This window comes from Dicentrarchus labrax, unplaced genomic scaffold (genome assembly GCF_905237075.1).
Source record: "Dicentrarchus labrax unplaced genomic scaffold, dlabrax2021, whole genome shotgun sequence".
Classification (NCBI taxonomy): domain Eukaryota; kingdom Metazoa; phylum Chordata; class Actinopteri; family Moronidae; genus Dicentrarchus; species Dicentrarchus labrax.
In genome coordinates, this window is record NW_026136711.1 from 26,601,982 (window position 1) to 26,629,972 (window position 27,991).

A 27,991-nucleotide genomic window follows, 5' to 3' on the forward strand; every position below is an offset into this window, starting at 1 on the left:
ACTTCCCCACCGCCGGGAAAGCAAACACGCTCCTGAAGCTGCAGAGGAAGAGGAGAAGTGAGATCGATGAGAGAGAGTGTCTGCAGAAAGCTGTCAGCTGTCGGCACCTGGAGCCTCTCGGCCGAGAGATTGTGATTCCTTCTTCTCCTCCTCCTTCCTCTCCCTTTCACCTCCTTCAGAGTGATCGGGGAGCGCTCACTTTAAAGTCACTGATTTTGCCGGGACTCTTGTGAATAGTCTGCGGAGTCCTTCCTTGGCATGGAGAGACAACCGCTCTGACTGATAATCGGATTTTTTCCTGCATATTCTTCCGTCTGAATGATGGTAAGTGGGAAATACTTCAGCCTTCAGTTTAGATCAGGACATTGTGTTCGTTTATTTCCAATGTGTTTATTCCGGTTAAAGCATTAGCTATGTTTGATAAAATAGCCTGAGTCCGTTTGTCTGGGGAAATATTTAAATAACTGTACTCTCTGCTGTGTTGCTGTGAAATTCAAATAATTATTTAAATAAACATCGCATTTAATTTACATTTAGATCAGAATAATTGCCCCTTATAAGCCCCTGCCACTAATAAACCCCTGGCACAATCATGTTAAGTTTACAGTAAAATAAATATGAGACTAAATGTTTTATTTTGTAAAATACTTCCAATTAATTTTAATTACTCCCCCTTTTATCACCAGTGGATTTTACAGTTAGATTAATATAATGCTGACAATATTTCTGAAGGTTTATTTCCATGTAATTGAAGAACAACAATAGAATACATGGATTTATTTAATTATTACACTGGAAAAATAATCTCATGAGGCCTCATACAAACACCAAATGCAGATGCAACACATCTAGAATTTATAGATAATAATGTAATGCAGAAAAAGGTTTGCCAATGTAAAAGCAGAAAGAATATTTTCTTTTTCAGTGCACAGTAGTTGGAAATCTTCCTGTCAGCTGAGGGAACTATCACCTCATTTTCTACTTCACCATTCTGCTCAACTTTCTGTTATTTTTATTCATTATGAGAGCCACTATTAAGAACAGAAAACCACCAAAAATCCACCATCAACAAATCAATTATTGTGTCTCACTGAGCCCTTTAAATATGTGGTGGTGGGGGGGGGGAGTGTGTGAGGCGCCTTCTCTTAGATTGAGCTCCTTTGTTTTTCTTGGTGCGGGTTGAATCGCTGCAACACTTTTTGCTCGGACTTAAGTACAGAAGATTACACCCAAATCACTGACACCCCCCTCAGCAGCCATGCAGGGACCCTCATTAACTAAATTAGGGGAGCCTCGCTAAGCATTTTTCAAAGGCTGGTATTCATATTTTTCAAGGACCCCTTCATGGCTCCAGACTAGAAACTCACTCACTGTGTTTTGCCAACCGTTTAAATCACCTTTAAACATTTCTATCAGCTGCACACTTTGGAGGAGCAAGGATTAATGGGGCCCTTTATAATATTATATATTTTAAATAACTAGATTTAAAGCAAATAAATCTGACATTGCATTTTCTTGTAATGTGGTTAGATTTTTGTCCTGATGTTTAAAATGTTTAATGTAATTAAGACATTTAGGAGATCATAATCTAATTTATTTTTTATTATTATTAAATTAGTATTATTAATGATAAAATTTTGTTTTGGCATCTTCATAGTTCAAGACTGGTGCTTTTTTTCATTATTATCATTGTTGTTGCAGGGAAAACAAGGTTTAACTGTAGTCAAATGCGTTTCCCATAAACCAGCTCTCATTTCTGAATTTTATAAAATAAATAGGACGTATATGTCTTCTGTCTGTTATCTGACATCAAGTTTCTCCTGATTGAAATAATCCTGCATTGGTATTGGCCAATCAAAGTGGATGTTTTATTTTAAGACAGTTGCTGTATCAGATTCAGGTTTCTGTAACGGATTGTAAATCTCAGTAAATCTCCCTCATATACCTGTATTTCAACCCCCACAAATAACATCCAGGGTTCTTGATGGAAGCAGCTGGGGGGGGGGGCTCAAACCACATACCGAAGGTGTGTGCTCGGGCGTGTTTGATTTAACACTGCGGTCCGTCTCTTAATAACATTAGGCCCCATTTCTGGACTCCCTCCTCTCTCCACGGCTGGGCCGGGACCCTCTCAGTCTCTCTCCCTCTCTCTCCTCAGCCTTCATGGTTCCTATTACTGGCTCTAATAAATTGTGAATAAGCGCAGCAGCCCAAAAAGTCCCAGGCTGTGGAGAATTCCCCATCCTGTAGCGCAAGGCACCCCCTCTTAAGAAAACACAAATTAATTCCAAACCCTTCTGTAGCCAAACGTTTGTGGAATGATAAATATTTTCATAGGAAGCTCTGCTCTTCCTGACTTTATCTGCACCAATTTCATTATATTTCTTCACAGCCGCACAGTTCTTGATGTCTTTTAGCTTCTGTGCATCTCTCTTTTCTCTCTCTCTCTCTCTCTCTCTCTCTCTCTCTCTCTCTCTCTCTCTCTGGGAGTCAAACAGCCTTGCTGACTTGAACTCAGGGTTAAACCAGGGCTCTCATAGTCTGAAAATGTATTCAACCCATCCTCTTAGCCTGAAATGAAGGTATTATCACAGTTTTATTTGTTGCACTGAAGTGAGTGTGCTTTACTCAGGTGGTTGCTGCTTTTTTGTTGTATGACACCCAGTCACACACTGTCTTTGTGTTTCTGCACAGCCCTGTTTACAGAGCATATCTGTTTAAATTTACATGTGGTAATCATAAGCTGCCAATTACAAAGACAAGCATTTACGTGAGCATGTTCCAACACTGTATTTTCTGTTTCAACAGCTGATCATTAAACATTAGTTTGTCCTGGTTTTTATAATGAGAGAGAAAACCCATAAACCTTGCTAGATGTTGAATCCAATGTTAATTCACACACAAAACAATTAATACATTTTGCTAGGTTTCTTAAAATCAGAATATTGTCTACTTTTAAGTAAGTGCATATTTAGCACAAATTTAGAGTACACTTGTTTGCTCATTTGTTTATTTACTTTATCGCATTGTTTTTGCCCAATACTGAGCAACTAGTGTCACTGTCCACTTCTTCTATTTTTGTTTCTTTTGTGTTTTTGTCTATGTCTATATAACTCCTTGAGGGGTCATTGTGGAATAAAACAAAGTATAAAAAAGTATAATTTCTTAAAAGAGTTTTAAGTTTCAGCTTCTGAACTTTTTACAACTTCAGAAGAAGCCATCATGAGTGTAGCCTGATATGTGCAGCTGCCTGCACACACAGCAAGTCTGACTAGATCAAAACTATTAAAGCTCAAAGCATTAAAAAAAAAAAAAAAAGCTCAAACCATTAAAGCAACAGCAGAAGTTGATGCTGCTAAACAAAGACAATACATTAAATATAAATATAAAGTATTCCCGATAACAGCAAAATTATTAGCATTAAAAATGTTGTTTCTCTCAGTGTGAATTTAGCTGACGTTTCTTTAGTGTTTGTGTGAGAATCCAGTGATCTGTTGGCTCGCAAACAATTTGATGCTCGAAAGTTATCACACTTACCCCTGAACGTCTTCTCCTCTCTCACCCTTCCCTCCCTCCCTTCCCTCCCTTTTTAATTCCCTTAAGCTCGAGAGAGCACCCGGGGAGGCCTTGTGGTGATGTGTGTGTATGTGTGTGTGTGTGTGTGTGTGTGTGTGTGTGTGTGTGTGCGTGTGTATCAAACCCTGGCCTGTCAGCATACAACAGCTGTCTCTTTGGCTTTCTCCTCTCTCCTTATCTCATCTTGAGAATGGTGAAGCCACACACATTGCAGTGAATATCCTGCAGAGACCGAATTTAATTTTTTTGTGCTTAATAATGACGGGTTGGGTACTTTCCACAGAAAAGGAAATGTAATCGTTCTCTGTGGCTCTGGGAGTATTTTTTGGGTGTCTGAATTTCTCTGAATAGTTTATTTATTATTTTATAGTATTTATCCTGCATTCTTATCTCTCCAAAAAGGCATAAATCATTCTCTTTCTTATTTTTTTTCCGAACTTTCTCTGTCTCTCTCTCTCTCTCCTCACACACACACACACACACACACACACACACACACACACACACACACACTTACACAGTAAATCTATCAGTAAAGAAGTAATTGGACCTCAGTCCGTCTGTAACGCCTGTGAGCTTCAGCTACCAACAAGCTCTGTCTGGCCAGCTGTTAGCAACTAGGGCGGCCACTCACCACTATATCTGCTGAGGAGACTGTTCGAGGGCAAACCTTTTTGTCCTAATGACTAATAAAGCAGCCAGTCTGAGAGTGTGTGTGTGTTTGTCTACATTTGTGTGTGTGTGTTTGTGTGAGTTCATTAGAGAAGCCAGGAGCACTCATGCAGTCAGGCGTGTGTCAGTTTTGAGTGTGCGAGCGCGTGCGACCACCCTACCATCACTGGACCAGATGTTTTTTTTACCTGGGAGCCAGACCACCATCTGACTGGGGTCAGCCCAGTCCTCTAACCCTACACCCGCTCCTCTAGGCTGCTGGGAGGTCTGCCAGCTGTCCCTCACTCTGACCCCCGTCCCGGGGCAATGGTTCTGGGGGAGTCAGAGTCTGGGCCTTGGGTAGGTGGTCCTTCTCGGATTTGGCAATATTACTGGGGCAAATTATTAGGGATATTATTAGAGTTTGAGCGCCGGGATATGGGCAGTGAGGGAGAGTGAGGAGGAACAAAAGAAAGAATTAGGAAACATTAAAAGAATGCAGAAGTTTTTCAGAGGTAATTTAGAAAGGAGTAAAGTGTGTGTGCTGGAGGAAAACGGAGAGATAAAGACACTGGCATCGCTGAATAAAGAGGTTTGGATTACCGAGGGACAGAAGGGGGGTAGCTGCTGGCATTAAGGCAGTCTTGTTGCAGGGAGTTAGTCAAGTGAAAAGGAAAGGCCACCAAGTCCGGGAGGTAAAGTTACAGAGTGCAGACAGAGTCGGCAACAGGTTCACTGCTGCCAGAGATTAATTGGAGCCTCTCATAGAATGACTTCTGTTTCTTTCTGTATCCTGTCATAATGCGACTTAATTATTCAATCATTTTTTAATTTACTGAGCCTCAGTATTGGCCAGGTGTGTGTGTTTTGGTTATTTGAAGAAAAAGTTGCAGAGACTACTGTGAGAGTAGAACCTGTCAATAAAGGGATTAATCGCTTGATTTTAAACTGGTTGCTCAAGTTTCCTACTTTTTGGTGGATGATGTGAACATTATAGCTCAGTTAGTATAAGCTGGGGAAGCTTGCATGCCGGCTTTGTGAAACCTCACTGAGATGGGTCACTCCGATAGTAAACTGAAAGATAGAAAACTGAAAGATAGAAAACATCTTACTCGTGTGTTTTTGCATTCTACTTCCTCAGCAAATGTCAGACTTGGTATGTGGAGTCAACAAAAACATGACAGGTTACGCTTGAGATTAGCAATTTTCCCAACAACAAAAGTTTTTTTTTGCTGATGGACTGCTTTGTCTGTGTGTAAACAGAACTATTCTGTTAATTGGTTCAAGCGTGGCAACAATACTGAGTTGTTGTGTTTTAGGTATAAATAGATTAGCACAAACACAACCTCCTTTATAGTGACATTACTGGCAGGGATAGCACGCTTCGGATGAGTCCTGCTATGTGTGATACTAAAATATTTGCAGACTTAACACACAAACACATACTTTGAATGTATTTACATCTTAATGAATTCTCTGGTTGCTGAGGTCATGGTGGGTTGAGATTATCAACCCTGAACATCTGTTAGCAGACCACCGGCACATCAGAGCCTCTACACTACAATACTGTACCAATTTCATTTTACTAATGGAAACTTTTCTCTCTATTACACTATTTTACACTCTTTCATGTGACAGTTGGACTGATGATTGATATTGTACCAACATGATGTCAATTTGTGAGAACACTTTGATTGCTCTTTGTGCAGCGAGAATTTCAATATTTAGCCTTATCATTTGGTAATTTTTAAAACAAAGCAACCAAACATTAGCTGGTTCTTGCTCCTCTGTTGTGAGGGTTTGCTACTTTTCTTTGTCTTAAGTGATGGAAAAATAAATACATTTTGGGTTTTGGACTGCTGATTGGACAAAACAAGCAGTTTAAAGACATCACCTTGGGCTTGAGGAAATTGTGATGGACATTTTTCACTATTTTCTAACAGTTTATGGACTAAAATGATCAACATCAAAATGATCAAAATGATCAATTAAATATTAAAGAAAATAATCTGTAGAAAAATAGATAAATAAGTAATCATTCTTACTACTAGCTCTGTGAACAGATGACAAAATGTGTTTTTTTTAGTGAGTGGTTAAGTGAGAGATTATTAGGCTTATCGGGACATAGTTGCAGCGTCTGATAGGGCTGGTTCTCTGGTACTGGTCCTACTGGTTTTTAGCATATAAGAGATTCAAAAGAAACTGTAACAGGCAACTGTGACAGGTTTGCTGTCACCTGCTTGCTTCTGTTCATTTATCTTAGGAAGTGTAGGCTTTGTTTTTACTTCTGAAACTGTAGGAAAAACATTTAACTGATTTAAAAAAAATCTAAATGATACTAATAAATTAAATAAAAGTATGCTTTTGATTTTTACTGCAGTCTGCCCTGTTGAACTGTCAGCCATGTGCCAAAAAAAGGGCAGTTGTTGGCAGATGGCATCAATTTCCATCACGAAGCCTCTGATAGTGTCACATAAATACTGGGCCCTTGTTCTGTGTCTTGTATCGGCGACTGAGAGAGAGAGAGAGAGGGAGCTTGTGTTCAGCAGTGAATCAACCCCCAACTTTGCCCCAGGCACTCTAGCAAATTGACTGTCCAAAATGAGGGCTCCAGGTGGGGTCCCATATGGTATGATCACAGACCAGCAAGTCACCTTGTCAAGCAGTTAGTTGGGAACCACAACGTGTAAATAAAAGGTCAAACCATTGGAGGGTCACCGCAGTGTGACCAGACTCTCGTATGTCATATCAAGACTGAGACAGCACACATATTGACACTGTAAACACATGTCTAACCACACACACACACACACACCTCAGACACCTGGCATGATATTCAAATAATTTTGGACTAATGTAAATAAGATAAAACTCACACACCCTTCATTGGAAATTCAGCTAACTCTGAGCAACTCCACACCAACTCCGCAACACCAGCAGCCCCTGTATCTGGTCAGTAGCAGAACTTAGATACCAAACTCTGCTGATGTACTTCAGAGTAGAAGACAGCCGACCTTTCATGTGATGAGTTGTTAGTGATTTTTATTAAATGGTTAGAATAGATTCCTATAGTTCAAATATGAAATACAGTATAATGCAAATTTGAGGGAACCTGGTGTAGGGATGCAAAACATTTTAGTTCTTACAGTGTTTTATACATGAAGTTTATGAAGTCAAGATTTAGTTAAATGAAGTCAAGATTTAGTTAAATGAAGTCAAGATTTATTTACATGAAGTCAAGATTTAGTTACATTCACCAAATGCTGTGACTTGAATTGGAAAGTCATTTTGTTAACTAGTGTTGTTTCATGTGTTTGTATTGTATATCTCTTTTCCTTGAATTTGAGGGGCTACTTGTTATTCAGATTGTGAATGCTAAATAGTTAAGGGATCAGAATGCTTTCCAAAATGGACAGTCTAACATTTTAGTTTGGCCAGATTAGAAGAGCTGGAAATGCAAGCAAGATTTGAACTTCTGTTAAAAACAAGTGTAACACTGGAATTGCTTTTGACTGTTAACAGCTATAAACTAATTTGTCCTCAGATGTGGTTGGATAATACTTTGTACAAACTACTTTGTCTTGAGCGTTCCTTGTTGGCACATAGGGATCAGTTTAGTGTGCGTCATCGTTTCAGGTAAATCTGCATAAATTCAGTTTATTTCTTTGACTATATCAAATGACATTTCAACTTGAAGCACAATACACCATCCTGTGATGTAATCCATCAGCTCAAAGGCTAGAACTTGATATCCGTGAAAGAAGCAGTGGTCTAGCAGAACCCTGAGACCCAGGTGAAGCTGGTGGAACTGGCCTTGTGGCCCTCTGGCCCCCTGTGGCCCTGCTGGGTTTGTTTTAGCTTTAGTTTCAGCCCTCAGCTCTCCACATCTCTGCTGAACTCCGCTCATCTTCCCTCCGGTGTCCTGCAGTTCCCATGGCCTTGTGCGCCCTCCTCCCAGGCCTCACCCTGAACCAGGAAGTGCCTTCGCTATCACACACAGTTTTTGTGTTTGTGTGTGCATGTGTGTGCATACATGACTGTTGCAGGGATGCAGCTGAAGTCAAGAGGACTCTGAACAGGCGTCACTTTCCATTTTGATCCCTGGAAAGTACTAGGAAATGCAAAGCACAGCAGCACCTTCCTTATTTTCCGCTGTGCTGTGGGATCAATGTTACTATCTCGAGCTTCACAGTCTGCCTGTGATAAAGGTCAGATCAGGGTCTCTGATGGCTACAAAGTCTTAAAGTTCAATTCTGAAGTGGAAAAGCATAGAAAAACCAAACCATGAACACATGGTTTAGCTTAAAACTATACATTTCAAATTGCTCAATTTGCTTAATTCTTCAGTTGAAACAAATTAAATTAGAAATATCTCCAATTTGTATCTTTTTGCCATTTTCTTCAAACATTGCACAAGGCTAGTGACATCACAAACAGTAAATCACATCATTAGTGTCACATTTACAGTCTGTTTTATTTATGTTTATTTTATGTTTACACGGGCAGTGTCATTGTAGAAATAGATTTATTTATTCTAAAAACACACTGAGCTGTCTGGGGTGTTTTTAAAGCCGGGAGGGCGGCTCCATCAGCTGGAGCTGACATAACATGACATTTGTTTTCTCTTCTATTCTGTCAAAAAACGCTGTTGTTAATGACATGAGAGTAAGAGAAAAGATTTTCTAAGTCGTCTCAGGTTTTGTGATGCCGATGACGGTCACCATTTCGGTCAATTTAGTCTCTTTTTCTCAGACAGCTTTTACTTTTTTTCCCTCACCTCCATCCTTCTGCTGCTGTAAAACCCTGCTGCTCCTATAATTCATGACTGTCATCTGTCTCTGTCGTTGTGTTGTCAGCGAGGTCAGAGGTCAGGCAGTTAGCTGCAGCTTTGCCAGATTGGAATGGCCCAGAGGCAAAGCGAGAGGCAGAAACAGAAAGAGACAGCCCGATTGAGAAAGAAAGAGATGAAACTGATAAAATAGTTCAGTTTGTTGTGCATTGTCATAAAGCAAGAATAAATATTAGTTGTAATGTTGCTGAGCCAAAAGCAGGTTATTTTATGCTTTCATTGTTTTCTGTTGTCTGTTTTAACATCTCATTCAAAAACCACAGGGTTTAAGGTGTGAGTTCACTCTTCTGGGAGGTTTCCACATGTTTCTTTGGAACCTGGATGAGGGAATCCCATTCAACCACAAGAGCAACCGGGATGTTTGGCGATAAGGCCTTACTCAAAGTACACATTACAGTTAAACCCAAAGGTGGAGTGGAGTTGAAGTCAGTGCCCTGTGCTGGGCCAAACTTAAAAAAAACCCATCCCTGCTTCTTTTTGTGCGCTGGGAATTGTCAGATTGAAACAGGACTGGGCCTTCCCTAAACTGCTGTTGTTTGAAACATTGTTGCATGCTGTAAAATTAAGATTTATTTTGAGAATAGGAGGCCAAGCACAAAGCATGAAAAAGAGGACAAAAGTACACAGGAGTGTGGGTAGTGTGGACATCTTTTTGGTCCTGTAGTGTAGATGGCTTGATTTTTTACCTAAAGTCACCCACAGTGCATCTTGCTTCAGACTGTACCTTGCGTGAGTTGGCTGCTGTGGAACAGACTGACCTCGTTCAGCTTCCTGCTTAGACTAATTCATGTGGCATTGACCTTTTGATCTCCAGCTCACTGAGCCGGGACCTCCACTTCCCTCTCTTCTTTTGACCCTTTTCTCTCTCACTCTTTCATCTTTCCATTACTTCTGTTAATGGGCTGGCCAATATACAGAGAATACAAATTTATATCACAGTATATGTAATCTTAACAATTTGTAAAAATATATTACATTTTCTGGAAATTGAAAAAAACAATGTATTGATAAAATAACCAGATGGATATGTTTTTTCTTAATTCAGGCATTAATTGGGCATTTAATGCCCAATATATTGATGTATTTCATTACATTTATGTAAAAATCTGTAAATCCAATATTTCCATAAAGCAGCCCTGCTTATTGATTGATATCATTGCCTGCAATGACATAGTACAACTAGAGAAATACAGTAAAAGAGATAGCAACCTCCGTAGAAATCCTATTGCACAATCTCTCATGTCTCATCCTGTCATCCTATTTTATTCTCTCCTGTCTTACAAAGCTCTATTGTCTCATCATATCACCAGCGTACATGAGAAATTCTGATGAACGGCGAGTTAGTTTTTTTTTTACACTAATTAGCTACACAGAGTATGCATGGCACCCAGGCGACACAGCAGAGTGAGTCAGCAGTGGCCTAGTGGAGAATTGAATGACATTTTCCCTAGAAACAATGTTACCTGTCAGGTTTCTGCATTTGTCTCTAATGACTACACTCATCACATCAAAACCAGATTTATTTTGTTCTCTTTCTTTCTGTCTTTCCTTAAACCTACTTACCTCTTGAACTTTGTGCGTGGAGAAAATATCTACACCCCCCTCCTTGTCCTACCGCAACAGGCCTCGAGGCATGTCGCCATGTGTCAGTCACCTGCATACCAGTGTCCTGATGATGTCTATTTGCTATTGTTTCCACAGGACAGTTGACGGCTCGAGAGGAACCTGACTAACAGCAGCGTGACGGGATAAAGAGGATAAAGCTCTTTCCACAGAGCAAGGTGAGAGAGCAAAAACTACAAAGAAAAGAGTAAAGTACTATAGATGAAAACTGTCTGTTTGCCAGCTGGAGTGCAGTCAATCCTGGCTGCCTGTGAAGTCAACAAACAGGTTATATACTAAAAGAAACCCTTGCATAATGATTTAACTGGTCATCAGGAGTGCACACCATCATCTATGAGTTTGTTTTTATGAGGGCAACGTATTTGTAGCATTTAGAATTATTCAAAATGTTAGTGTATTAATCAACTGCATTAAACTGAATTCATTTATTGATTGACAACAATGCCTTTTTGTGAAATGTTATCACATTTTTGTTGGAGTTGGAGAGTCTCCTTCACCATTACAATATTTTCTGAAATTGTACAAAGATAGAAGATCTATATGTGAGAAGAACCTAATTTACAATTCTATCAGATTTAAGTTTAAGTTATTTTATTTAAATCTCATTGTTAAGCTCCTAACTGGTTTCATTGTTAACCTTATGACAATGCCTGTTCTTGTTTCATTCACAAGGCTTCTTATTATCTACTTCAAACTCATCGTACCTACTGCAGGTGAGTTTTTCATGACGTTTATCGGCAAAATTAAAAATGAAATTGCATTTGTCATATCTTCGTGTTTAGAATCACGAGAATTAAAGCTAACATTTGGCACTATCAATGTCTGTTGTTTTAACAACTGTAAGAGATACTTTTCCTTTAATGAAGTCCAGTTTTTTTGTAGTTGTTTCATGCTACAATTACCAATAAACATTAATTATTTTGTAAAAGAAAGAAACATGTTTGCATGTTTTTGACAGCCAAGTATGTTCTTCCTCACTATCAGTTTCAGCTGTGAGAAACGCAGGTGTTCAGTTGTAACAGTTAAAGAGACAAAGAACTGAGAAGTTTCCTCATTATTTCTTCCTCCTTCGCGATCAGGTGACGGGGAGAAGTGTCATGGCTGCATACGGACAGACTCAGTACAGCCCCACCCTCCAGCCTGCAGGGCCATACACACCTTACACCCACCACACGCAGGGCTACAGCATGCCATCTTACAGTAAGTACGAACAAACGTGCAGTTTTATAAATTCATTATTCATTATTTTGCTAATCATCTCAAAAGCAAAAACACTAGCTGGCAATGCTTATGGGTACTGCTAAATCTCTGGTTATTTACATCAGATTCTGCTGGTTAGTGCTAGTTGTGTAAGTGTTGAACTTCTTTTTTATGATGGAAGCAACAAGACACAATAACAATACAGCACATTGGGCAACATAGACATTCAACTGGAAACTGGAACAAAAAAATAGGGAGACTCAAGGGGGACACAAGGGGAAACAAGCCATTTTATAATGTATATAAGACAGCAGGCACCTTAGTATTATTATACCTATGTATGTTGAGTTCTATGCTTGTGGTCGGGGTTATTCTGGGAAAATGGCACCCTTAAGAAATAGATAAAGCTTCACACTAAAACTTGTAGAATATAGAATAAACCCTGATAATTACCTTACCAATCAAAAGTGAGAGCTCTCTACCCTATTATTTATCTCTTCCTAGTAGAAATACAGACTCAGTTAACATTACTTAATCACATAACTTAAGCCTATAGCACTGCATGAATCCAAACAAATTCCTCTACTGTTCTCTTAATGGCATCTCTCCATACTTAGACATTAAAACAGAAGACGGCCTGAGTCACTCTCCAGGACAGACGGGACTACTCGGATACTCGAACTTCAGCAGCACTCCTCCCAGTCAGAGTCTCTACAGCTACTCACACACACACGGTGAGTCTGAAACACTGCATGTACCGGATGTATGCACATACTGTCACACACACTGGCACAACAAACCTTACAAATACACCATCTTTGATTTCAACCTCACTCGAAGAAGCATCCATCTTTTCTTTTCCTCTCCTCTCCTCTCCTCATCTTTCTTTCTTTTCCTCTCCTTTTCTCTGCCACACCTGTTCTCCATTAGCTGCGGTCTGGACTCCTGGCGTCAAAGTCCTCCCCACCCCTCCCCTTTTTTCGGGGTCAGGCCCCCTTTCTCCACTCAGACCAACAACACAGCATGCAAGCGCTTGTGTCTGTTTGAGAAAACAAGAGATTGAGAAAACATATAGGCAGAGGGGAAGAGAAATAGAGAGGATGGAAGAAAGAAAGAAAACAAGAATAACATAGAGAACAAGAGATGGGAAGAGGGTCTTTGCTGAAAAGCAAAGACTCAAATGAAGATGTGGTATGTTGCGTAGTGTGTGCAACTCTCTGCCCACGCATGGCTGTGTGTGTGTGTGTTTGCGACTGTGTGTGTGTGTGTGTATCTATGCTGTACACATTCCTCAGTCGTCCGGCGCCCAAAGCATGACTCGCTCAGTGCGACTTTATGGCTTTGAAAGCGGCGTGAAATTGACCTTGTGTGTGAGAGGGGAGAGGTTAAGGTGCATTATACGGAGGGGTGTGTAGGTTTAAAGTTGCAGACTGGGGGATGAGGCTGTTTCCACTGTATGAAGACAAATAAGAGACGAAACAGAATTGAACAGTAAACAACTGATGTGTGGACGCGACTTAGTATTACCCGTGTTGCTACATTAATTTAAATTTCTCAGCACTCTAGCAATGCATTCAAATACTATCTGACAAAAAATAGTATTTTCCTACTTTAGTAGTCAAGGCACTGATAAAAAAAAATTTCAGAAAGGTTTTTTGGGTTTCACCAAAAGTAAATTTGTTCCCACAGCTGTACACTGACCATAATTTGAGCTTATTTTTTCTTCTTGATCTTGATTTTTTATGTTTAGCATTAGTTTTGATCAATTATAATAGCGTTGTACTCACCAAGTTAATTACCAAGATCAGGGAACACAGAGACAGCGCAAAAACAAAGTCAGACAGCTTAAGGAACATTTAATCAGAGAGGTCACCAAATTATCTAAACCAGTCTATTTGATGGTAAAATCAGAAGTTAACTCACTCAAAAAGATGATAATAATCCTTCATTTCTCAGGAACACAGAACAATAAATCAGACGGGGTAGGAAATAGCAGCAGTCATACATATGACAGGTTTTTAACAAACCCAAAGGTTAGCCAAACTTATTTGAAAGAGAAAATGAAGATGAACAGTAAAATGATTACCCAAACTGTCCATTGTAAACACTCATCACAGTTTACAGAAGGATGACCTTCTTGATATACCACACGTTAAGACCATATGTACTCACATACAAGCCTGATTCAGACCTTAACTAAAAAGGTTAGAATATAATATTTCCTTGTAAGAAGTTGGTGAAGCATTGCTTTAATATTTATTAAAGAACAGCAAAATTATTGAGCGTGACGTTCATTCTTGACCTTGAAGGAATAGTTACTAGCTTTTTCCAGAGCTTTCATCCCAATTAAGTTTGCTCAGTTGTCATGGTGACAATTGAGCTGTTTCACGTGACCTAAGTATGCATAGTAGTACATGAGGGGGAGATCCTAGCCCTTGTCTCTGTTCTAGAAAGGTCTTTCTTGCGAGATGTGAATGTCTAGTTTTCCGTATCACTTCCTCCTTAAGAGAAAATTCAGATGTCAGACATTATACGGGAATGTAAATATTCATGTAAGCACACTTTTGATGAAACCTCTTACAAACTGCAAAGCCTTGACATGACTGTACTCTGTTAGAGCACGACTGCTGAACCAATAAACAGTTTTTTAACAGAATGTAGTTTGAGTTTGAAAGACACTGTACCCAAACAAAATAAATTTGTTTGAATATTTTTATGCATAAATCATTAACTACAAACTTCAAACGGTAATAAACTGCCACAACAACCAAATGTTTGTAGGATTTCAGAATGTTTCCATGTCATCCATTATACTGTACACAATGCACAAGCATGCACACACACACACACACACACACACACACACACACACACACACACACACACCACAAAAAGCCATCGAAACACGTACTGTACACTGTGTGTACAACTGAAACCAAATGGGGACTATGGGAGCCTTTTTGTGTTTACTCGAGAGACCTCCTGTATTTTTCCTTTAGTCGCTTTGAAGATTTTTGTGTTGTCCGGGGAGGTTTCACTGTGGTTCTTCCATTGAGTCATTATTCTCCTGTTTGTCATGAACTGTGGAGTAGAGAAGAAGAAATTGGGAGCAAAAGAGAGCAGTAGTGGACTAATGAAACAATGGAAGGTAAAGGTAAAGGAAGTGAATCTTTAAAAATAAATCAGGAAGGTATATTCTCATTATACCTAAAGCCAACAGTCAAAACAAACAGGGTATGTCCCTCAAAGACAAATTATACTAAATAAACTTCTAACCAGTTCTTAAATTACATGGTATTAACTGTACCTTCCTCCTGTACATAGGAAAAGCCTCCCATTCAACATTTGGAAACACAGTAATTATTTGCGAATATTATTTGACCTGTTTCATGTTACAGGTGATACAGATGCTATAATTACATGACACAGAATCATTTGTTTAAGCAACTGTCAAGTTGTGTCATGTCAATAATAAAGTCACGCATATCTGGATGTCCAGCGTTTACTGCTATATCCTCAAGGGTACTTTCAAGCATTTCTAACAATCATTGATGATGTTGGTTAGTCGGTTTGTCCAACACAAATATGTCAACAACTATCAAATGGACATTTTCATGACATTCATTCATGACACACCCAGAGGATTTATTTATTCATGGTTCCCGGTTAGCTCAGTGGGTAGAGCTGGCTGAGTCCTTGCTGCAGCGTCACAGGGTTCGAATCCAACTTGCGGCCCTTTGCTGCATGTCATCCTCTCTCTGTCCCCCTTTCCTGTCTATCTTCAGCTGTCTCTATCATAAAGACAATAAAAAGCCCCAAAAAATACTTTAAAAAAATTAAAAGTCACCACATTGTTCACTGACCATGTGGTGACACTGTATCTGTTAACTGATGACTGACCATTGAACCAAGTATTAGAAACAAGTAAGGAGCTCTCTCTTCTCCCTGTACCCTCTATAAATGTGTAAATAATGGTGTAAATTATCTACAATGTGCTGATTCGTCTCGAAGTATGAGACTCTGAAGCCATGGAACATAAAGTCATGGAGAAGTTATATGCCCTTTATGAGAAGCCACACACAATGGACTCTTTTGCCCAATTCACGTCACAAGTTAATCTGTTCCTCCTTGGCCGATGGCCGAGTTTTGTTCATTTCCATTAATAACCTTTGGAAACAACAAGCTAACTGACAAACAGGAAAAGGAATGGAATGGAAATTTGAAGTGCTGTAGGTGGAGATAATGAGATTACAAGATAAATAATTAATCAGACAAACAGACTATGAACAGACTTGACTGAAAGATGCAGGGTGGGAGCATGACTGTGAGGGGAAATTGCTTGTAGACAAGACATTCCTGCCTTGGCTTGATTAGACTGACAAGATCCCCAGAGCAGCAGCAGCAGCAGACTTTCCCACCTGTATTGTTATGTCAACTATAAATCTCTCTCCCAGCCCCTGCAGCACAGAGCTGTCACTGAGGAAGGAGACAGAGTTTACTGCTCATTACTTCCTCCACACCGTCTGACAGATCAGATCGGATGTTGTGAAATGATATCTGAATCTTATTCATCAATACAAGATGTAACACAGTGAAATATCCCACCAGTTTAAGTTTAAAGTTTGACCTTTTTGTTCACACCATTTCGCAGGTGGTGGTATTTCATCTGGAATTTTTCAAGGCACCCATGCAATCTCCAGTTCAACCCCATTCAACCCTACCCAGCAAGTAAGTAATGTAATGAGATATCTGAAGAGTTAAAGGTCCAGTGTGTAACATGTAGGAGGCTCTATTGGCTGAAATGGAGTATAATATGCATATGTTTGCATTAGTGTATAATCACCTGAAAATGTCATTATGTTTTTGTTACTTTAGAATGAGCCTTTATATCTACAGACGCCTCGGGTTGCCTTCCATTGAGTCCGCCAAACAGAAGGGACAAACACTCTAGTCAAAACACTGGCTCTAGATAGGGGCATTTGTTTTTTACGTGTCTCGCAGACCCCGCAGTTTGTCCTTCATGTTTGGAAGGGAAGGGTGAAGCGAGGGAGTTAATCTGCAACTACACTACTAGATGCCACTAAATCCTACACACTGGTCCTTTAAATTAATAATATCTTAATTTATCGACTGCTTAATCATATTGTTGACTTTCTACATTTTGGAATGACAATGTTCATATTTTGATGACACTGACTAATTAAAGGCACTGTTTATGTGATAACAGGAGTTTTCAGCGTACTCAAGCTACAGTCAGAGTCAGTACTCTCCGTATTATAACTCACATCACTACAACAGCCCCTACCTACCCAGCAGCAACATCAGCCCTGCTGCCATCACAGCTCCATTAGCCTATCAGCATCCAGAACACCCCGTAATGCTGCCCAATCACAGTCCAGAGTCACACACAGGTAAGGAAGTGTGCTTTTTGTTTGGATCTTAATCTTGTTTTTTGTTGTATTTTTTAAATGGACAGATCATGTCACATATACAAGTAAAGCATATTCACCGCCTACCCTACCTGGAATTACATCTATACCTTACTAATAATAATAATAATAATTCAAAAAAGTGTTTAATAAGTCAAACTGAATATTCTCTCAAGAGACAGTTTCAAAAAGAACTGATACATTTTAACTTTTAGTCTCTGGTGTGGCTCCAAAAACCCTGGATCCTACACTTCCCATAATGCATCTCAATAGCATCTTTTGTAACTAGTAAATTTTCTTTGACAGGTACAATCTGAGGACTTTCCCTAGAACTCTTGAGAGCTCTTGATTTAATAAATCAAAACCTGAATCTAGAAAAAAGGTTGTTTTATAGAGACTGAATAGCAACTTTGTTTTATGGATGTGTGTTCCAGGAGAATACCACCCACCGCCCAGCCCCCCCACACCAGGTAAAGACGAGGGGGTCCCATCACGAAGGGGGTCGGATGGGAAGTTGAGGGGGAGGAAAAGAGTCAGTGACCCAGCTCCACCTCTGGACTCTGATATAGAGGTAAACACACACTCACACAGTGTTGAAAATTATCAGTATCTCCCTACAATATTTATCTTTCTCTCTCTCACACACACACACACACACACACACACACACACACACACACACACATAAGCCTTTGTGAGGTTAACATTACATATCTGTTATTTCACTGCAGCGTGTGTTTATCTGGGATCTGGATGAAACCATCATCATTTTCCATTCGCTCCTCACGGGAACCTTCTCTTCACGATTTGGCAAGGTATGGTGACCCCTCCCTTTGTCATTTACTGTAAGAAATATCTGCTGTAGCTCATCCCACGTTGACAACAGTTAATTATAAGATAGGAGGGCACAGTTTGGCACAAAAACCCTGACAACAACAAACCAGTATAATCTGGCTTATGTCTAGTCATTTCTCACGTCTCAGTGCTCGAGTGCTTATTTGACTAACAGTCAAAGCTTTGGCTGCCCGATCCTGAGTCCACAACCTTTGGGTCTCATCCCTGAGCATTTTCACACGCTGACTGTTTTGCCTTTCTGCCCTCTTGTTTCTTTTCATAATGCACCGGAGTTGTTTAGCTACCCTGGCATCCTGGGGCGTGATTGACAGCCAGCGGGACCTTTACATAACAGACAGGCAGCTGACAAGGGGCGGACAGTGGTGCGTTTCTTGGTCTTGGCCGGGGATCTGTGTTTTGAATTCTCACGGTCCCCCTGCGGGTTGACACAAGGCTGATGGGAGTTTGAGAGCAGCGTTTCTGATCGGTTCAGCCCCCGGCAGGCCATGCATGCCGTTGTTTCTTTTTCTTTCTTTTCTGCCACGGAGAGGGATTTGGGGGGTGGGGTGGGAGGGGGGGTCTGTGAAGAGAAACATGGAGGAAGAGACAACGAGAGAAAGAGAGAGAGGGAAAGAACGAGAGAGTGGATGTGTTGACATGTGACTCATGTGCCAAAAATTCCTGATTCCTCCCACCACCCAAACACCCCGCTGCTGTATCCAGGGAAGCTCAGTTGGACAGAGTCTGACATCAAAACTCAGACATGCAGCAGGGGAACCGAATGAGTGACAGCGGAAAACAGATTAACAGTCCAACGCGTCAAGACAGCTAACAAACTGGCAACACCTATTTCTTTCTTTTTTCTCCCTCCCAAATTTGCAGTGAACTCATCTTACTCTGACTACCAAAGTGCACTTTTTCTTATCTCCACTTCATTGCTTTGTGTCCCACTCTGTGTCTACGTTTAACAGTCCAGGATCTTCCCATTAGTCAGCCTATTAAACTCTTATCATAAACAAATGTTTGGACCCATACGTAAAGGCAAGTCTGGGCCCAGCGTGCAGGAAAGACTAATGGCCGTGTTGAAAGACAGTTGTTTTCACCAGCTTGGTGAGCCAGAGGTGAACGGAGATCCACATGAGGAGCTGATTCCCTCCCCTCTAACAGCTCCTCCATTATCTCATCTATCATACAGCGCCCCTCTCTGTCCTCTAGTGTGTGAATTTTTTTCCCCCCCTGCTCTGTCTTTCATATTGAACTACCCCAAGGTGGGAACTTAAGCTTCCTCCTTTTTTTGTCTTTCTTCTTAAATTCTTCTCTGGGATTATCAGAAAGAGGCTTTAATTTGTTCCTCTGTATAGAACAGCCCTCGTTTCTGGAGGAAGGCGATTACGGATAATCATTTCAATTATTAGACAAGCACAATCCTTTCTTAAGCCTTTAACCCCACCCTCTTCATCCTTTCCATTCATCTCTTCCTCTTTTGGCCAGTGTTTGTCAATCCTCCCCCTCATCATTTTCTCCTTGTCATCCTCCTACTGAACTTTTTCTGCCCTTTGTCCTCAATTACCGTATTTTCTTGCACCTTTACACCCTTTTTTTGGAAGGGGGTACTTTGTATTTGTCATAATTTACCCCACTTGTGTCATCAAACCCATTTCTACCATTTTGCGCCAGAGGACAGCTCTGCTTGTCATTTCAGATGCACTAATCTAACACTCACCTTTGGCTGACACCCCTCTGTTTCTCCTGTCACGCTGCCAAAGACCAGCCAACCCTGCCATCAAAACAATACGCCACACATACATACACACACCTGCTTTTGTAGTCTTGAACGACAACACACCCACGCCACACTGTCAGCCTGCATATTGTGGCTTAGATGTTTTTCCGGGTGATGATTTATAATTTGCTTATTAAGAAACAAAACTGAAATTGGTGTAATGGAACACCCATGTATTTTTGTTTGGGTTTTTCCATGCAAAAGAAAAAGAACAAGAGGCGAGAGGTTGGCTGGTGTGTGAAGTGTTGATAGAAAGAGAAAAAGCTGAAAGAAGGTGAAGAAGGTGAAAGACCAACATTAACACAAGAGCACAATATATAAAACATACCTGTTCTTTTTTTTTTTTACTATAACGGACCTGGTGAAATCTGCAATGCCTTATTTTTTCTGAACTATTACTGTTATGTAGTGGGGGAGACATTTTTTAAGGCCATACCAACGTGTTTTAACAGTTTTAAAAAAGTCACATAGACTTGTTGTCGTGTTTAAGATTTTTTTATTGTATTTTTTCCCATCATTCCAGGCAGTGATTGCTTTACATTCATTTATATGACACTCTAATAAAACAGGAGGTTCTTGAAACTAGAATTGTGGAATCCATCACAGTGAACGTTACATCTGCATTCATTTTTAGCCATGCTAACAGTGTGGCTCTTTGGATGGCAGTTCTAGTCAGTCCACCACTTTGTCCACACTGGTTTGACATGAAATGCCAATGCCATAACTGTTGGATAGATTGCCATGAAATTTGGCACACACACTCATGGATGACTTTTAATTAGCTCCATCATCATTTGTAAAGTACTTTGGTTCTTGTCCAAATACCTTTAAAACTAATTACATTCCTAGTTCACAAATGTAAGCATGCAATAAAGTGAAATGCTTAACTTCAACATTATACGTGCTAAACATGTTAGCATTGTCATTGGGAGCATGTTAGTATGCTGCTACTATTAAGCACTGCTGTGAAGTATATCCTCACAGAGGATCTTCTAGCGTGGCTGTCTGTACATTTGCAAAAGATAGTTGCAGTTTTGGAGCTACAACTTGCCAAAACACTGAAAAGGTCGGTTAAGCCTTGGTGACTGAATGAATGGACTGTACATGGGTTTCTGATTTATTGAATTAATTTAATGAGGCATGTTTACTGTAATGAATCAATCAAAAATAATGGGTGGAGAGATTTGGGGAAAACTGAGAATTTGATTGACAGATAGATATTTACACTTGCCTCTCCCTGAAACCTGTTTATGTCAGTCCACTTGATGAGTTTGCAGAGGAAGTGAAAAGAAAGCTGTTCAGAAAGACAAGTAGGCAGCTGCACTGACAAGACGAGAATAATAACAAGAGTAATGATGTTCAATAATCCGATTTAACTGATTATTCTCTAAATACCAAACCTCTTAAGCCATCAACCTCAGGCTGGGCTCATGGTTTTATTATTTACACAAACAACTAATTAATAAGGGTTCAACCTGAAGTGATAGAGAGCTGTTGTTCTGCCATCTTTTCTATTAACTAGGTCAAACCACAAGCTTTAGTTTATAGACTGCTTTTCTTTCATTTAACTGTTGAAGTGCATATGATTCTGGTCGAGAGAGATAAGAGTCTTTACTGTGCCCGTGGGGAAATGTGTTACCACAGTATATATACACTGCACATGCCTTAAGACATAACCACATACATCCACGCTAAGACGCACATTTGACTGATGTGAAATAAATTGTGTTAGGGGATTTATTGGTTGTAGTTTTGGTTCAAGAAGCCAGAGATAATTAAAAACCTCATTTGTGATTACAGATGCGTGTACACAGCAGCGTTTTACTGTAACAGAAATGTGTAGTGGGGTTTTCAAACCAGGTATTAACTCTATTGGTGTGTGTCTTTGTGTGTGCACCAGGACTCCTCAAAGGCAGTGTCTCTTGGTTTGTGGATGGAGGAGATGATCTTCAATCTGGCTGATTCAAGACTCTTCTTCAATGACTTGGAGGTGAGTTTTTAAATTTGAGTGATATTTGGCTCATGAAAAAGAGGTGAAGGGGAGCATATTTCGAAAATTGCAGGATTAAGATTCTGCCGACTTAAACCAGCGTCTTGGACTTATTTCATATTCCCCTTGAAGCACACTGCAGCTCAGTTTTTTGCAATTATTGTGAAACCGTGAATTATTTCCAGTAAACTGGAAAATAAGAGCAGAGAGAGCGTATCCAGCAGTATAAACTGGCATACTGTTGACCAGAAAACCTTCCCTGCAACAGCGTAGCAAGAGGTTTGACATTTGGGTGCTGTTTTCTTACCTGGCATAAAGCACAGTGGCAGTCATTGTAGAAATCCCCTCACACAACATCTATCCAGTATTAATTCTTACTACAACATTTTCCAAACAATTTGCCCTCCTCAGTTGAGCAAGAATATTAAAAGGAGGGGTTGTTAACTGCTGGCATAAGTGCTCTTACAGTTAGACTTAGCCTTCTGCTTAAATGTCCACCACAGTTAACGTGGACATTGATGCAACCTCTAAAAAGGATGACTCCTCAACAAACTCCAAGTGGTTGTTAAAATTCAGTTTTACTAGCTGCCAGTGACTGAAAAGTTCATATGTTTTTCATCCTGCATTCTTCTACCTTGTTCCGACAAAGAAAAAAGATTAGAGAGGTACGGAGAAAGAGAACAAGTACACTTTGTGCTGTAATTATAGGTGTGTGTCTGAGTATCCGAGAGGAAAATTAGTCAAATGGGAGGAGGAACAGTCAAGAGGAGGGAAAGGAGCCAACAAAGCCATTTGCAATCCCGGTTCTTACCCCGTCTTTTGTTGTCATGGCTCAGTAAATCTCTAAAGCAGTAGGCCACAGCATGCTGACAACGGCTGTTAAGTCTTGGGGTACAATTATCTTGTCCTTCCCATGTCAGTAGCTACATCAGTAGCTACGAGTGTTATCACTGCTGTCATAACTGTAATACCACCAGAAGATCACATAATTGTAATTGGCATGCATGGCCACCTGATTAATCAAAGTCAGAGTTTCCAGTTAAAATTTTCCTATTTAAAAAAAACAATATAATTAGGTTCCTATGGCTGTATTTCACTTCATTCCCAGCTCGTAAAACTGAATTAAAATGAGAATGCTCTGCAGGTTCTGACTTTCAGTGTATATGTGAACTGCTAAAGGGGTCATTTGTATTGTATCAGTAGTAGCGGCTCTTCAGGGGCGGATGGCACCTGAGTGGGAAGTGGGTTGCAGCCCCTGGGAATTGAGTTATGTGAAGATTGAGGGAAGATGAGGTAGCGTCTCCATCTGGCTCAAGATGGCTGAAAGGCGATAGGAGACCCTGTCTGTCCTGGGTCACTGCGTGACAACTAGACGATATTCTAGGACTTTGCACATATGTGTGCATGGTTGTGTGTGTGCGTGTGTGTGTTTATGTGTGTGTGAAAGAAAGAAGGTTGTGGGGGAAAAAGACAATGAAACAAGAGAGTTTAGGAATTCTTTTTAGGAGACAGTTATTGTTAGACACACTTGTCTCCTGGCCTATGATGATGGATTCATGCTCCTTGTTTTTGTTTTTGTCCTACACATCCAATCTTAATAACTGTTTTTAAGTTTCTGATTTAACTGCATATGGCTGAAGGTGTTTTGGCTGTAGCCACATTTAAGTTACAGTGTGGTTTTAATCCCTGCGGTTTGGTTGGTTGCATTAACGTCCAATAGAGAGGAACAACGTGCACACCACGTGCTTGTTGAAGACAATGGGCCTTTCTTTATTTTTTAACCAAAATGTTGGACGCACCATAAAAAAAATACAGATTCACTTTATTTGAATTTACTAGAATTGCACAGCTACGTTGACTGTCCTGTATCTCCGGCGCCTTGCTGTCCCACGTCCCGACACCTTATTTCCTCCTTCTGTGTCTTTTTTTTAGCTCTTTTTTTATTTCTGTAGCTGCTATCACTCCCACAGGCTCTCCTAAAGAGGAGAAACTTGCCCGTACAAGGCTCCACTCTGAAATGGATCTCTTGATATATCCGTACTCCTTTTCATTTCCCAGGAATGTGACCAGGTTCATATTGATGACGTGGCATCAGACGACAACGGACAGGACCTGAGGTAAAGCTTCTACTGTGTTACTGTTACTGTATTACTGAGTTACTGAGACTCTGACAGTTCTGCTGTGGCTTGTGAACCAGACTTGCCCTCTAGGTTTTAATGCACAGGAGGAAAAAAAAGCACGAGATGAGATGAAGACTGTGTGTGTCGTTGTGTCTCTGTGTGTGTTCATGCATGCAAGCATGTGCATGTCTTTTATTTTCCCGACTTCCACAGCCATATAATATGTCACAGGATTATCCAACACTTTCATTTCTCATCAAAATATCTCTTTATCATTCCCTCTGTCTCCCTCAGTCCAGACATTTTATTGTATAAACTTGTTGAGGCACTTTAGGATACTTTTAGGAGTGATTTGAGAAAAAGCCAGACTGTACCAAAGTACTTTTTTGAAGTATTTATTTTATTGAACTTGGCCTGTTTCATCCTCAAAGATGGTTTTATATTCATCCTAGCCATGCTGAATGTATATACTTCTTACTGACAAAGCTTCACTCACGGCTAAAAGTCAGTGTCTACAAGTCTATGTTTCTTGTCCCTGAAATTTTTGTGGTTGCACTGGCACACCTCCCTAAATTTGATGAATGGTTTAAGCTCTGCCTTCTTGTTCATAACCTGAATAGTTTGAATCAATTCCTAGAGCTAGAAACTGTATCCATGAATATAGTTGTACCAATTCTTGGAGCATCCTCTTTGAAATAGTGATAATAGGGCTACGATAAAATGCTCTGGAAAAATGCAGTTTGTGTCTTTATGATCTATATCCTGACTATTTCCTGTATTGTGATCCTACAGCACTTACAACTTTGGGTCAGATGGCTTCCAGAGCCCAGCAGGGGCCAGCTCTCTGTGCCTAGGGTCAGGGGTCCACGGAGGGGTGGACTGGATGAGGAAACTAGCTTTCCGATACCGCAGAGTCAAGGAGATCTACAACACATACAAGAATAATGTTGGAGGTAAGCTTCGCTCTCATTTTATTTAACACTGCTGTGTACAGGCAACCTAGATATTTAGATTATCTTATTTTCTCTGAGGTTTGATAAAGGGTTATATGTGGTTTTCTAGCAATGAAATTAGAACAAATAATGACAGAAAATAAGTAACAGACCACAGTGGTTTGTCCGGGTCTTGTCTTTGTTTTTGCTTGTATCACATTATAAGTGCATTTTGTATTTTTGGAACTCTAGTTTGCACAGCCAAATCTCCGTTAGTGATAAAAATGTGGTGAGAATATGACGATAAACACCTGCTCTTTCCCAGAAGAATCTTTGTTAGAAATATGGTTCATTACTTATGTATTACGTGTGGTGTGATGAAAGGAAGGCAACTGGTTTATTTGTCAACTAAGATAATGAGTCAGAAGTTGTTGTTCAGTGTGGACCCTTGATGCACCGCTGATAACAGCTGGCTGCTTTAACTGTGCTGGAAACCATGTGTCTGAGGTTTTGGCTAGAGGATGTTGTGTGAGAATTTTCCAACAAAGGACTGCAGACAGTCCTGATGTCAAAATAAGATTTTGCAACATTTCACTAAATGAGATCTTTTATGTACTGGATATATCAGGGTTCATGTCCTTCCTGTTGTTGTTGAAAAGACTGACCAGCAAGTTTGTGCTTCTCCCCGATGGGCAGGTTTGCTGGCTAGCCCCAAGCGAGAGGAGTGGTTACAGCTGAGGAGAGAGATGGAGGTCCTGACTGACCTGTGGCTGACTCAAGCACTCAAAGCCCTGGCTCTCATCAACTCCAGGTCTGTTAATGCTACCACAGCCTGATTTTGATGATTTTTGTCCATATGCCATTATGTGTTGAATGTTAGTTCCTGATATAGCATTTAAGATGGCATGACTTAACCGTAGTATTCATGTGTCTGTCCTGTCCTGTTCCAGACCTAACTGTGTGAATGTGTTGGTAACCACCACCCAGCTCATCCCAGCCCTCTCCAAAGTGTTACTGTACGGTTTGGGCTCAGCCTTCCCCATAGAGAACATATACAGTGCCACTAAGACAGGTGAGGTACATTTAGGGAAGAAGGGAGAAAAAAGCTAATAATGATTAATCAAAAATGTCCTCTTCCATTTCCAATGCTTGTAACTTTGTTTAAGTGTACAGTTTTAATATTTCAAAATCTGATTTTCCCTCTTGTCAAAGGCAAAGAGAGCTGTTTTGAGCGTGTCTCTCAGAGGTTTGGTCGGAGAGCAGTGTATGTGGTGATAGGAGATGGAGCCGAAGAAGAGGCCGTGGCCAAGAAGGTATAACTTATTCTTTGTTATTTTTATGACTCTGACTGCTGAATAATGGGCCTCAACTAATTAGTTCACCTCAAGACACACTCCATTTCTACAGCTTCTGTGTCTGCGTTTGTTTGTATGATCTTTGCATTTGAAACCACCAAATTTTTCCTGGATTTGGCAGTTCAGCAAATTTTTTTTTTTTGCATTATTCTTTGGTACATTATAGACCAAAAATATTATCCACATGCACTTTGTCACATACTACAATCCCCCTCCAAACCACAGTCTATATTTCACATCTGCATTGCATCTGTAGGAGCATTGTAAGTTACTAAAGTATGCCTGCCCTAAGTTTGTATGTTCTACATTAAATTATTATTATTATTATTATTATTATTATTATTATTATTATTATTATTATTAATTATTTTATGTTTGTTTTCTCAGAAGAACATGCCGTTCTGGAGGGTCTCCTGTCGGGCCGATCTGGAGGCTTTGAGCCATGCACTGGAGCTGGACTACCTCTAGAGGGCGCCAGCTGTCACACTTCTGCTCTTCCACCCAAATCATGAGACGCTCCTGAACTCCTGAGTGCAGCTAGTAGGTTAAGGTGCAACCTAGAGACTGATTCAGAGTTAGTGTTGCTATTTCAAGGTTTGGCACGAGGCATTTCATCCCTAATGAGCACCCAGGCGGACAATTTTACACCGAAGCCAAAGGAACTGTGAGGATTTCGAAGCGAGGCTGCAGTATATCTATGACACCTAAACATGAAGCCAAAAGTGCTGGACCAAAATTAAAGACCAAAGTAAAATAAGGGACCAAAGCTTCATAACTAACCCCAGGGAACTACGGTTAATACTGCAAATACTTTTTTAAAAACCTTTTCCTTTTTTTTTAAATTCAGTTCATCTCAACTTTATGGAAAGTGTCCCACTTTTGTACACAAAAAAGTGATGCACTGAATGCAAACTTTTACATCCTGATTATTGAACACAGTGAGTATGTCTGCATGGATGAAAGGTCAGATTGTTGTTAAATTGTTTGTTCTGCTGTGTCTTTTTTATTTGTTGTGAGACTAAACCCATTTTACACTGACCAATACTATTTTAAAGACAAAATCAAAAACTCAAAGACTTAAAGTTGTGATGTTATGTGGAATAGAGTTTTCCTTCACGATCATTTTAGAATTGTTATATTCATATGTTGGCTAGATAAATGTCAGGTAATATTCTCCTCATAGGTAGAGGCTATTGAAAATAGCCTGATTGTATTTTACCATTAAAATGTGAGCTATTTATTATTAGTTAAATTCACAACACAATGAGGTATAAACAAGTTTGGGAGCTCAGCATAAGAAAATCTTCCCTTCAAAGACCAAAAATATGCTCTTGTAAAAATGTTTTAATAAGAAGATGTCTTAAAGATGCTGTATTATAGGCTGGTGCTCAAATCCTTACTTTTGATTCTGGGTTGTAAATGTTGTCATGTTTTAACTCTCCTTCTTTTCTGTCCTTGTTTCATTTCCTAATAACCTGTTTGTAATATAGATGAACTGTTATGGTTGTGCATGTGCTGATTACACTGCCTGTCAGCTTAGCTATGATTTGTATATAATGCTTTATTTGTTTTGACAGACAGTTAAAATAGATTAATAAAGATAAATTAATTGCATTGTGGGGAAAGGTGAGTCGCGATTCATTTCATTT

General features: G+C 40.0%; 1 protein-coding gene across 2 annotated transcripts; it reads left to right on the top strand.

Moving 5' to 3' along the window:
- Position 1: 1 nt before the first annotated feature.
- On the top strand, positions 2-27,956 carry eya2 (EYA transcriptional coactivator and phosphatase 2). 2 transcript variants are annotated; one of them, XM_051414666.1, is made up of 16 exons: positions 2-324; positions 10,778-10,857; positions 11,372-11,412; positions 11,779-11,899; positions 12,517-12,633; positions 16,551-16,627; positions 17,127-17,310; positions 17,763-17,899; positions 18,060-18,143; positions 21,846-21,935; positions 23,994-24,052; positions 24,848-25,008; positions 25,684-25,798; positions 25,938-26,059; positions 26,200-26,300; positions 26,730-27,956. In XM_051414666.1, exons 4-16 carry the CDS (start codon positions 11,797-11,799, stop codon positions 26,808-26,810), a joined length of 1,431 nt encoding a protein of 476 aa, XP_051270626.1. In that variant the 5' UTR covers positions 2-324; positions 10,778-10,857; positions 11,372-11,412; positions 11,779-11,796; the 3' UTR covers positions 26,811-27,956. The 2 variants fall into 2 exon arrangements, with proteins under 2 accessions (XP_051270626.1, XP_051270627.1); XM_051414667.1 differs by lacking the exon at positions 11,372-11,412.
- Positions 27,957-27,991: the final 35 nt, after the last annotated feature.

Coding starts and splice junctions, on each gene's coding strand:
- eya2 (XM_051414666.1), top strand. CDS start 11,797: ATGGCTGCATACGGACAGACTCAGTACAGCCCCACCCTCCAGCCTGCA. Junction 12,634..16,550: donor CAGCTACTCACACACACACG/GTGAGTCTGAAA, acceptor ACCATTTCGCAG/GTGGTGGTATTTCATCTGGA. Junction 25,009..25,683: donor ATACAAGAATAATGTTGGAG/GTAAGCTTCGCT, acceptor CCCGATGGGCAG/GTTTGCTGGCTAGCCCCAAG.